General features: G+C 45.0%; 1 protein-coding gene across 1 annotated transcript in view; it reads left to right on the forward strand.

Annotated features, from left to right (window-relative positions):
• Vsnl1 (visinin like 1) overlaps nt 1-10719 on the forward strand; it is a 112013-nt gene extending 101294 nt beyond the window's left edge. The window contains exons 3-4 of the mRNA XM_041639429.1: nt 291-506; nt 9729-10719. Of these exons, the coding sequence (XP_041495363.1) occupies nt 291-506; nt 9729-9926 (414 nt within the window). The 3' untranslated portion in view covers nt 9927-10719. The remainder of the gene's footprint in view (nt 1-290; nt 507-9728) is intronic.
• The last annotated feature ends 333 nt before the right edge of the window (nt 10720-11052 follow it).

The following is an 11052-nucleotide window of genomic DNA, read 5'->3' on the forward strand; positions in this document are numbered from 1 at the left end:
GACCTCACCTGTGTGGAAGCCAAATGCCACCACGGGAAACGGTCTGTACCTGTGCATAAGGACAAGTGGCCAGAAGGCCTCCCCTTCTGCCTCCCTTCCCTTGATCGTCATGGTCCCAATGCCTTCTGCTGACAGAAGGTCAGCACAGCCTCCAGCCATGCTGGGCAGCCAGGCTATACTGCAGTGGTGTGAGCCTCTCTGCCATTCCTCGCCCCTGCCTCTATGTCGGGTACCTCTCTGCGCCCGTCCTTCCTCCTGTTCCTGACCCCTGTCTTGTGTCTTCTTTGCAGTTCTTCCCTTATGGAGATGCCTCCAAGTTCGCACAGCATGCCTTCCGCACCTTCGACAAGAACGGTGACGGCACCATCGACTTCCGAGAGTTCATCTGCGCCCTGTCCATCACCTCCCGGGGCAGCTTTGAGCAGAAACTGAACTGGGCTTTCAACATGTACGACCTGGACGGTGACGGCAAGATCACCAGGGTGGAGATGCTGGAGATCATTGAGGTGGGTCTTTGAGAAGGGACCCAAGGTAGTGTGGGTAGGGAAGACCCCGCCCCCAGAACCATATTGGGCAGGTGCCCCTAGAGCTATTTTTCTTACTCTCTGGGAGCCTGCTAGTTACATCCAGGCTTTGCTTTCTTCTGCATGATCTCCACTGCAGTGCAAGGGATGTCAGTCACAGAACCAGAGCCAGGCCCTTCCTGACACCAAAAACTGGAGCTTTAGCTGGCCACTCACTCAGTACAAGGTCTTCAACCACCACCACCAACAACAACAACAAAGTAGACTTTCTGAGAGCAAAAGGTATTTATTGCCAGGGTCAGTGTCTTCAGTTTCTAATCTAGCTGGGCTCTGCTGAACATGGCAACCCCCTCCTTATACCAGTTTGAAAGGGACAGAAGTCCAGTGAAGCGAACAGCTGTAGGGAGTCCACTCCAGATTCCAGAGATTTTTTCCAGTTGTGTTAGCAGGAACCCGCTATTCCTCTGCCCACTGTTCTGGTTCCATTGTCACCATTTCTCCTTGGGTGCTGCCTCTTGGATGCACCAGCCCGCTTGGATGTCCCATAGTGTTCAGTCTCTCTTTTTTCTCTCTACTTTGGGAGGAAGATGCAACCTTTCCCTTAGGCTCCTCCCTTACATCACCTGACTCCATTTATGACATACTTCCTGGCGAGCCTTCCTTCCTGTAATCCTCCTCAAGCATGCCTACTGTATCCCAGAGCAATCTATCCCGACCACGAAGGAGTCATCACCCCAGGTGACCCTTCCTATAGATGATATAACAAAACACAGATCCCGAACAGAGAAGGGCTCTACACACCCGCTGCTGTATCCCAGAACCCGCAGGCACTCAGAGCTGATGGATGCATTGGTGTTGTTCATTAAATTAAAAGGTCTTGGTGTGCCGGTACATCCCTGCCCCGCCCTCTATGGTCAAGGAAGAGAGATACTCTACTGATCATGGACAACACAGAGCTGAGATGAGCATAGTAGACAGCAGCCCAAACCCAAGAACCCTTTCCCATTCCGCCACTCTCCTTCAGACCCCTCGCTAGAGTCCTGCCCCTAGCCTGCCCACCCCTTAAGTCAGGCTCAGGCTCTTCTAATACTCGCCCTGTATAAAGGAGGAGCTGTATCCTCCTCTGCTTTTTCTGCTCTGTCATCAATGTGTATAAGACCCCTCCAAGATGCTTAACAAATAGTACCTCACTTCTCTATTTAACGGTCACTTATTCATGAGACTAGTTGTAGCTTAAATTTTCTAAGCACGTAGCCTTGTTTTTTGTTTTGTTTTGTTTTAATCTCCCTCACCGTTCAATCCTCAATCCTTTGTTCCTTTTCCTATGCAACCTGGCTCTCTCTCCAAGCTCCCTGTAATCTTCCTTCTCAATGGGTTTTTCCAAGTTTCTTCTTCTTGACCTCTGGCCGCATTTCTCCCGCTCATGACCAATCCCATATCCCCTGAACTTGTTCTCAAATCATTGTTAAGGCCCTTTAGCCAAAGACCACCAAAAACATACCTGCTGTCACACAAGTCACACCTATTATTAACCAAGGCAAATTCAGAAAGAAGGTCCACTGGCTACTGTCCCAGGTAGGGTTACCACTGCTGTGATGAAACACAGTGACCAAAGCAACTCAGAGAGAGAAGGGTTTGTTTGGCTTTACGCTTCACATTGTGATTTGTCTTCAAAGGACCACAAACCCAAGCAGGGCAGGAACAGGCTGACTATAGAAGGATACTGCTTACTGGCTTGCTCAAGATGTCTTTCTCAGCCCGCTTTATCATAGACCTGCAGGACCACCAGTTCAGGGATGATACCACCCACAGTAGGTGGTGCCCTCCCCCATCCATCACTAGTTCAGAAAATGCTCTCCAGTTTTGCCTACAGTTGCATCTTATGGAGGCATTTTCTCCGTTGAGGCTCCCTCCTCTCAGATGTCTCTAGCTTGTGTCAGTCAAGTTGACGTAAGCGCAGCCAGCACAGGCACTGTACTCACAACTGTGACTAAACGCTTGAGGAGGAGAGGTTGATTTTGGTGCAGGGTTTAAGGTTACATCCAGTCCTTCATAGGAGGGAAGGCTGAAGCCTGAAGCTTAAAGCATCTGATCACTTTGTGGCCGGTTGTCAAGCAAAGATATGGGCGCTGACGTTCAGCTTGCTTCCTCTTTTGATTTGGTATAGAACCCCATCCTATGGAAAGGCGCCACCCACAGTTAAGGTACATCTTTGTACCTCAATTAATCTCATCTAAAAATTCCTTTATGGATACTTCAGAGATTTGTCTTGTAGATGATTCTAGATCCCATCAATCTGGCAATGAATATTAACCATTGTAAAGGTTGTCAGGACTTATAGGATGGGAGTTTTGCTAGGGTGGGGTCTGAGGAAGCAGGGCTCACTCTGCACTGGGTAGTGTCATACAGTGGAGAAGGGAGAAACCTCCGTGGCACACTATCTCAACAAATCCCATCTTTAAAAAAGATTAAGTGTATTAAGGCTGAAGCTTTGGTTGCTAAAGAAGCGGTGGTTGTTCGTTTTAGATGCATGGCTTTCTGTGATTTGGACTTATTCAGACATGATCTACAGAGTTTCTTTTATATGATCTGCCATGACCATTGGTGTTCTATGAAACCGATCATGTGTGACTGGAGAGTGTCAGGTGTGTCTGTGAGACCCAGATGAGCCACATTATCACTCAGGGTCCCCGGATCACACCAGGTAGCTCCCTGGACACTGGCAGCAGCTTTGTTTTCTCAGCCATGGGCTATTTCTCTTTCTTTTCTTTGTAGTTCTTTTTTCCTCCTTCCAACCCTGTGCGTTTTCATCTTTTGGGTTGTGAACCTAGCCTTTAGCAGCTGAGCTATCGTTTTAGCCTGACCCTGTTCATTCTCACACAAGGGTTCGTGGGTGGATTTCTCATCTGTTTGGGGTAGGGAGGTGTGTGAGTTCTTTTTCTCCTTTGCTACGATGAATATTACATATTATTACCTATATGGTACTGTTTTTATTCAGAGTGTTAAGGGCTGTTTGGAAAAATGGATCAGTTGCTGGTGGGTTAGATGGTCTCTCTAAGGCTTGTTTAGGGTAGTTCAAAGAGGAGCTTTCTTCAGAGTTAGTGTTCTGATAGCCCCTGAGCCTGTTCTAAGGTCTCTATGAATAACGTCATGTATTCACTGAGGTCTTTCCACTCTGAGTGGGTAGAACCTTCCCTGAGTAAGATGGGACTTTATTCATGTGTGCAAATAAAAAAGGTATATAATCGATATGAGTGCAAGTAGAAAAGGGAGTTTCAGGAGACTGAGCCCAGAAGCATGGAAATGGTTAGACAAGAACACAAAGAGCAATCAGTAAAGCAGATTGAGGATGATTGACAGGGCTGGGGAGTCCAGAGTTCTTGCCTGACAAGCACAAGTGTCTGAGTTCCATCCTCAGCATCATATAAATGTGCCAAGCAACATGTTACACAAGCATTCCAGTGCTGTGGAGATGGAGATAGGAGGATTTCTGGGCTTGCTGGCCGGTCAGTCTTGCCTAATTGATGAGTTCAAAGACAATTAGAGATTCTTGTCTCAAAGATAATGAAAGAACGGCATTCCTGGGGATGGCATCAAAAGTTTTCTTCGAAACACACACATGCATGTGCACTTGTACACATACAAGCACACTAGTAATAATAATAATAATAATAATAATAATAATAATAAGAAGAAGAAGAAGAAGAAGAAGAAGAAATGAATCAAAGTAAAAAAAAAGGAATAGAAAGTGCAGAAACTTTCAAGGGAGAAGGAACATGCAGTCCAGAAAAAAAAAATTTAGAAAAAAATCTATCAGTGTTCTTCAGCCAAAGATCACCAAGAACATGGACACATCTTTGAGAACTGAGGGGATCTGGAAAGCTAGAAGCTGTTAGTGACTTGACTGCAGGGTTGGATGGAAGATTCAGAGATAGTGTAGAAGAGTCTTACAAGATTTGCTCTCCAAGGAAGAAAGGAATAGCGCCGCTCCTGGACATTCCGAGTACTCTGCAAACTCCCTCTACTCTGGCTGGCCAGGAGATGGTCACCAGCCCTGTCAGCACAGTTGTTCAGGAGCTTCTTTAATTCTGCTGTCTGTGTGCATCCTAGCAGAGCCCTAAAGCAGACTTCTGGAGTTCTCTGCACATCTCCCTCCTCTTGGTCTTCTTTGACTAATTGTACTCCACCCCTAAGACTTTGCCTCCTCAAGTTACTGACAAGGGAAGAGGGCTATGTTGCTTGAGGCCTTATCCCTCTGCTGCCACCTGGAGAGACTCATCTCTGGTTCTCTCATCTCAAGGACCCCAGTCCTACATTGCCACTGTAAAGCCTAAAAACACTGTCCAGTTCCCTGGTTTATGGTAGAAGGCATACATTGTACATCGTGGGTGGGGATGATTGACAGAAGAGGGTGCTGTAACAAAATACCTTAGACTCAGTAGCTTATGAACAGCAGAAATGTAACCATCATAGGCCTAGAAGCTGAACATCTAAGATCAAGTCCCTGGCAGATTCTGTGTCTGGTTAAGTGGTGATATCTTTTTGTTGTTGTTGTTGTTGTTTTTGTTTTATTTATTTATTTATTTATTTATTTATTTAAGATTTCTGTCTCTTCCCCGCCACCGCCTCCCATATCCCTCCCCCTTCCCCAATCAACTCCCCCTCTCTCATCAGCCCTAAGAGCAGACCGGGTTCCCTGCCCTGTGGGGAGTCCAAGGACCTCCCACCTCCTTCCAGGTCTAGTAGGGTGAACATCCAAACAGCCTAGGCTCCCACAAAGCCAGTTTGTGCAAATAAAGCTTGCCTGAAGGTCAGAGGGTGGAGCTAGTCACTAGCTAACCATAGAGGTCTGGAGGTCTGTACAGACAGACAGGAAGTGATATGGCTGGGCAAAAAGAGGAAGTGAGAGGAAATAGGAACTCAGTCTCTTTTTCAGTTGCGAAGTTGAGAGATAAGGTGACTGTGGTTTTGTTCCTTTGTCTCTGATCTCTCAGCATCTTCACCAATATCTGACTCTGGGCTTTTATTATTAAGACCTATTATGAAATAATTGTTCGGGTTTGCAGATGAGAGAGGGTGGTGACCAGGTTAAACTCAGGGATGGTGTATACTTTGAACTTAAGCATGGTTCATTAGATACTTTAATATTCATTTGCAATCTCTCAGAAAGGGACAAGGGGCAGTGCCTGCTTATAACCCCCATATTCAAGAGGCTAAGGCAGAAGGAGTTTAAGTTCAAGGCCAGTCTGGGATGCAAAAAGAGCTCAAGGCAACCATGGGACACATTAGTGAGGCCCTGTCTCAATAAAAAAGTGAAAATGGTGTGTATTATAACTTTAGACAATATTCCCAGTGCTTTGTATGTGTGCGTTGGTGTGGTTTTGTTTTAGAGATGCTCCTTCTTTCTCAATTAGGTCAATATTTTAGACTTTCAGTGCTGTAGGAGCTGCGGGTTGCATTCTACCACCCAGCTCCCACCACTGGCTAGCTTTACCCAAAATAACAACACACAAACTGTATTCTTTTAAACACTGCTTGGCCCATTAACTCTAGTCCTTACAGGCTAATTCTCATATCCCGATCAACCCATCTCTAATAATCTGTGTAGCATCAGTCTTACCGGGAAAGATTCTAGCCTACGTCCATCCTGGGTCTGAGCTTCATGCATCTGCCCTGGAGAGGGGAGCATGGCCTCTGAGCTCACTTCCTCTTCCTCCCACCTATGTTTTAACCTATGAGACCAAGCAGTTTCTTTATTACTTAACCAGTGACCTTCCTCCGTCATTTCAGTAAATAAGAAATTCGACCCAGATCCCTAGTTTAGCTGTTTCTTCCTCCTCCTGTGATCACTTAAGTTTCTGCCTTTATATCCTGTCTCATTTGTGTTCTTTCTGCCTAGAATGTGTCTCAAGGCTGTGTATCCAACCACACCCTCTCACGCTCAGGTCTAAATTTTCTCACCTTGGTCAGTTTGACCTCTTGCTCTCCTTCTGACTTCCCACCTTGCATTGAGCTCAGGTAGCCTGCAGCTGACAATTCAATAAGGGATGATGTCTTAGTTAGGGTTAATACTGCTATGAAGAGATGCTGTTATCAAGGCAACTTATAGAAGTATTTGATTGGGAGCTTGATTACAGTTTCAGGAGGTGGATCCATGACAGTCAAGACTGGAAGCAAGGCAGTAAGCAGGTAGGCATGGTGCTGAAGCAGTAGCTGAGAGCTTACAGGATCCATAGGTGTGGTGAGCAGCTGGTTTGAAACTTCAAAGAAAGTCCCCAGCATCATATCTCTGTCAACAAAGTCACACATCCTAATCCTTCCCAAGCAGTCTGACCACTGGGGACCAAACATTCAGAAATATGAGCCTATGGGGGTCATTTCCATTCAAATCACCACAGCCAGCTTCCCTGCAAGGTAGCAGCAGCAAGGCTGATAGGCAAAGGGACAAGTGGCTTACCTTGAGCAGCTCACTGACCCCAGAGACAATGCTCAGAGAAAATGCAGAAGGACAAGTGAGTGCGGTGGGTGCTGATGGGAGACAGATCTGTAGGAGGAAAGAGGTAGGTGCAGAGGAAACAGCTGGACCCAACAGAGAGATAGGGGTGTGACTGGCAGGTCCACACAGGAAGATAGACTAAATACTTATTTCTTCACACTAGAAGATACTTTGCCCACAGGGAAGTTCATGGGAAACTTGCTGATGCGTGCTAGGAATGCTCCCGGGACACATGCTGTAGAAAGATTCTGCAGGCTATCCTGTGGCATGTTAGGGTTTAATCTGTAGTCAGGCATGCCCTCTCTGATCTGTACTGACATAGGGTGTAGGATGTATTGGAACTTTCCTTTCTCGAGTGCCATATTCTCAGATACCATTACTGAGAGCCCATCCCTGTCATATCAGACTTGCTGTTGAGGTCCCTAGAGGTGTCTCTTGTGTTTATAATTATTAGAATCCTGACTTTATTAACATGACACTTCTCTTCCTGGCTGCTTCATGTCTTTTGCCTCATGAGAAACCTTTTGATTTTCTCTTTTAAAGGGGGACATCACAGTTACAAGTGAATGATCCTTTTGTCTCTTTTTAAACTTGCAGGCACAAGAAACAGACTCTGTCTTTCCCTTGGTCACACTCAGGCTACTGGGCTAACCTGGACCCTGTCTACAAAAGTAATGGAACTTCTGTAGCTCTTAAAAACCTAAAATTCTTAGATTTTTTTCATCATAGATCAAGACAATCTAGCTGCAAAACTGAACATGACAAAATATTGTATCACTATGGACTTGAGCTAACTTGATAAATTAGAATAGAACACACTCTCTAGGGGGTGCCGGCCCTAATAGGCATATTTAAAACCTCGGCCTTGAGTCACAGTTTGCAGGCTATAAACTCACCCATTGTAACTGTACAATTCGATGCTCTTTGGGGTGGGGAGGGTAAATTTACCGAGGACTGTAGCACTCCTATAATATAATTCCGAAGTATTTTTATTCCTTAATTAGATCCCTCGTACCCGTCCCTCCTGTCAACCAAGACTCAGGCAACTGCCACTCTTTGTCTCTACGGGTCTGACACGGCCCATAAACGGAATCCTGTGACTCTGGCGGTGGTGTTTTGTATCTGGCCGCGGTGGTTTCTGCTTCTTGAGATTTACCCAGTTTAAGCTCTCATTGTAGCCCTTTCCTTGTCATCGCTAACACACTGTCCCTCCATACAGGTTTGTCCCCCTGTTTACCAATTGGAGAGCATGTATGTTGTTCCCACTTGGAGGCTATATGTATTTGTAGGCACACTGTCGTGAAAAGTCTTTGCAGCCACGAGCACTTACCTCTCTAGGGCCATTTTCACGCGAGAAAACTGGGCCTGTCTAGGAAATACCCGCATCACGAATTAATTGTGGATAATTAGCTGACCTGGGGGACTCTCCTCACTCTGCTCTTTCTCTCATGCTAACCTACAGGCCTTTCGGAACTAACTTCTTTGCAAGCTGAGTTTTAATGCTCTCCCTGCCGCAACAAATCGTGAGCCCCTTGTCAGCTGGGATCATGTCATTTTTTTTTTCTAAATTCCCAAACCGAGTGTGTGTGACTGTCATCCCCATCCAAAACTCTGAATATCTGAAATAAGATATGTTGTTTTCTTCCCTGATCCTCTCCCTAATTCGTGACTCTCCATTTTACCACTAACCTATATGCTTCTTCCACTCCGAACCCTGATAATCACACCCAAATATTCTCCATCTAATTTTCTTAAGATATACACATATCTGCTTATATTATTCTCATTGAAAACCATTTAAGAATTCCACTGGCATAAATTTAAATTCCTTATGCCCTCTGAAAGAGAATTTTTCCAGACTGCCTTCCGCATCCTCTCTGGAGCTTCATTCTTCACCAACACCCTTCTTGACTCTTGCCCTCTACTGCCTTCTCACTCCATGTCCCTAGCCCCAGCAAATTAAAACGATTTATTTCACTCAATTAATACTTATTGAAGCCTTATTATGTGACAAATATAGTGCCAAGTACTGAAGAAGTGAGAAAAACATGGGATTTCTAGTTTCATGGAATGTACTCTCTGTTGAGGAAGACAAAGCAACTATAGACATTGTCTTAATTAGCGTTCTATTGCTGTTATAAAATGCCATGACCAAAATCACCTAGGGAGGAAAGAGTGTAATTTCATCTTACACATCCAAATCATAGTCCCCTACTGAGGAAAGTCAGAGCGGGAACTCAGGCAGAGCAGAAACATAAAGATATAAATGGCCCAGAAGCCAGGGGAGCGCTGTTTACTGGCCCGTTCTTCGCGGCTGTTGCAGTCTGCTTTCTTATACTGCCCAAGAACCACCTGCCCAGGCTTGGCACCACCCCTGTGTGCTAGATTCTGCCCATCAATCACTAATCAAATGACACCGGGCAATCTGATGGAGGTACTTCCTCAAATGATGCTCTTCTTTCCAAGTAACTCTAGCTTATGTCAAGTTGACAGGAAACTAGCTAGCACAATAATAAAGTGTGTATTATATTCCACTGGGGAAAGAGGTATGGGTTACCATGGGAACGTACAGCATGGGAAGTGAAAGGAAAACTAAGTTTGGAGGGATAAACAGGATCTGATTAGGTGACGGGAGACAGGGATAGAGAGAAAGCTCTCTGGCTTTCTGGGTTTCCTGTAATATCACCCACCATGTTCTTTCCCTCCAGGCTATCTACAAAATGGTGGGCACCGTGATCATGATGAAGATGAATGAGGATGGCCTCACGCCTGAACAGCGAGTGGACAAGATCTTCAGCAAGATGGATAAGAACAAAGACGACCAGATTACACTGGATGAATTCAAAGAAGCTGCGAAAAGCGACCCTTCCATTGTTTTGCTTCTGCAGTGCGACATTCAGAAATGAGCTGGTGTCAGTGCTTGGACTGCACAGAAGTCTTGATGTTCCATTCAGTCTGCAGCTATTCACACACACACACAGATACACACACACACACACACACGCATACACACACACACACACAATTGCTTGGACTACCTATAAATGGACTTGCTTCTTGTGTTTGAAACACTTGTGTGCATGAGAATGTCATTTGCTAATGAATTTTAAGAGCATATATTATAAAACAAACCTGGCAACCTGCCACAGTGTGATTCGTGTTAACACCATTTCATTAAATCTTCCTCCAAAGCCTGGGCAGAAGCGTGCCACAAAGAGTTCTATGATTTCTTGTACATGTTTTGCTAATGCTTGTGTCTCCTTGATTATATAATGTTAGTAGCACTGAGACCCCCATGGTAATGTAACTTAATTATTGGCTGTGTCACCGTTCTCCTGTGAAACTGTACTGGACAGAGCCACAGGAGGGGCCCTTGGCTCCCTGTCTGGCCCCCACACAGCTTGTATTATCAGTGACTATAAATGTACTACATTTGCATGCCTTTTGGGTTTGCCTTAATTCTTACCTCATTTGTATCCTCTCAACCTGGAAAGAGCTGTTTTTGGATGAATGCGGCATAAAACGTAAAAATCCTGCTAAATGATAAATTAAGTATATCTATCTATATATCTACAGACACAAAGGTATTATTTATTGAAAGCAAAACATAATGACGAGAATGTATTGATTTCTGCTTGACATTTCAAAGGCTTCCAGAAAGGTGGCAATAGATGTCCCAAATAAATTTCTAACATTTGATTTATTTCCCTAATTCTTCATTTATAATTTTCAGCTTGATGTTCATAATAGTCAGGGGTCAGCTTGCCATGGCTTACGAAGTCCACCCTTGAGCAGACGTCTTTGGGATTTGAAGAACGAATGAAAGGGGGGAGGAGTCACTTTCCAACTCCTCATCAGCCCCTCCGCTAAGGAGGGCAATGAATATGGCATGTAACATTGAAAGAAAACAGAAGATTTGTTCATTCTGGAAAACAAATGCTCACTATGTAACAATAAACTTCATCTCAGTGTGACTTTGGCGCCAACAAGTATTATGTCCTATACAACTCTGGAGGCACAGTTGGTGGGCGG

The sequence above is a fragment of the Microtus oregoni genome, unplaced genomic scaffold (assembly GCF_018167655.1).
Source record: "Microtus oregoni isolate MIOR12 unplaced genomic scaffold, Mior012 000058F_ref0000040, whole genome shotgun sequence".
In the NCBI taxonomy this organism is placed as follows: Eukaryota; Metazoa; Chordata; class Mammalia; order Rodentia; family Cricetidae; genus Microtus; species Microtus oregoni.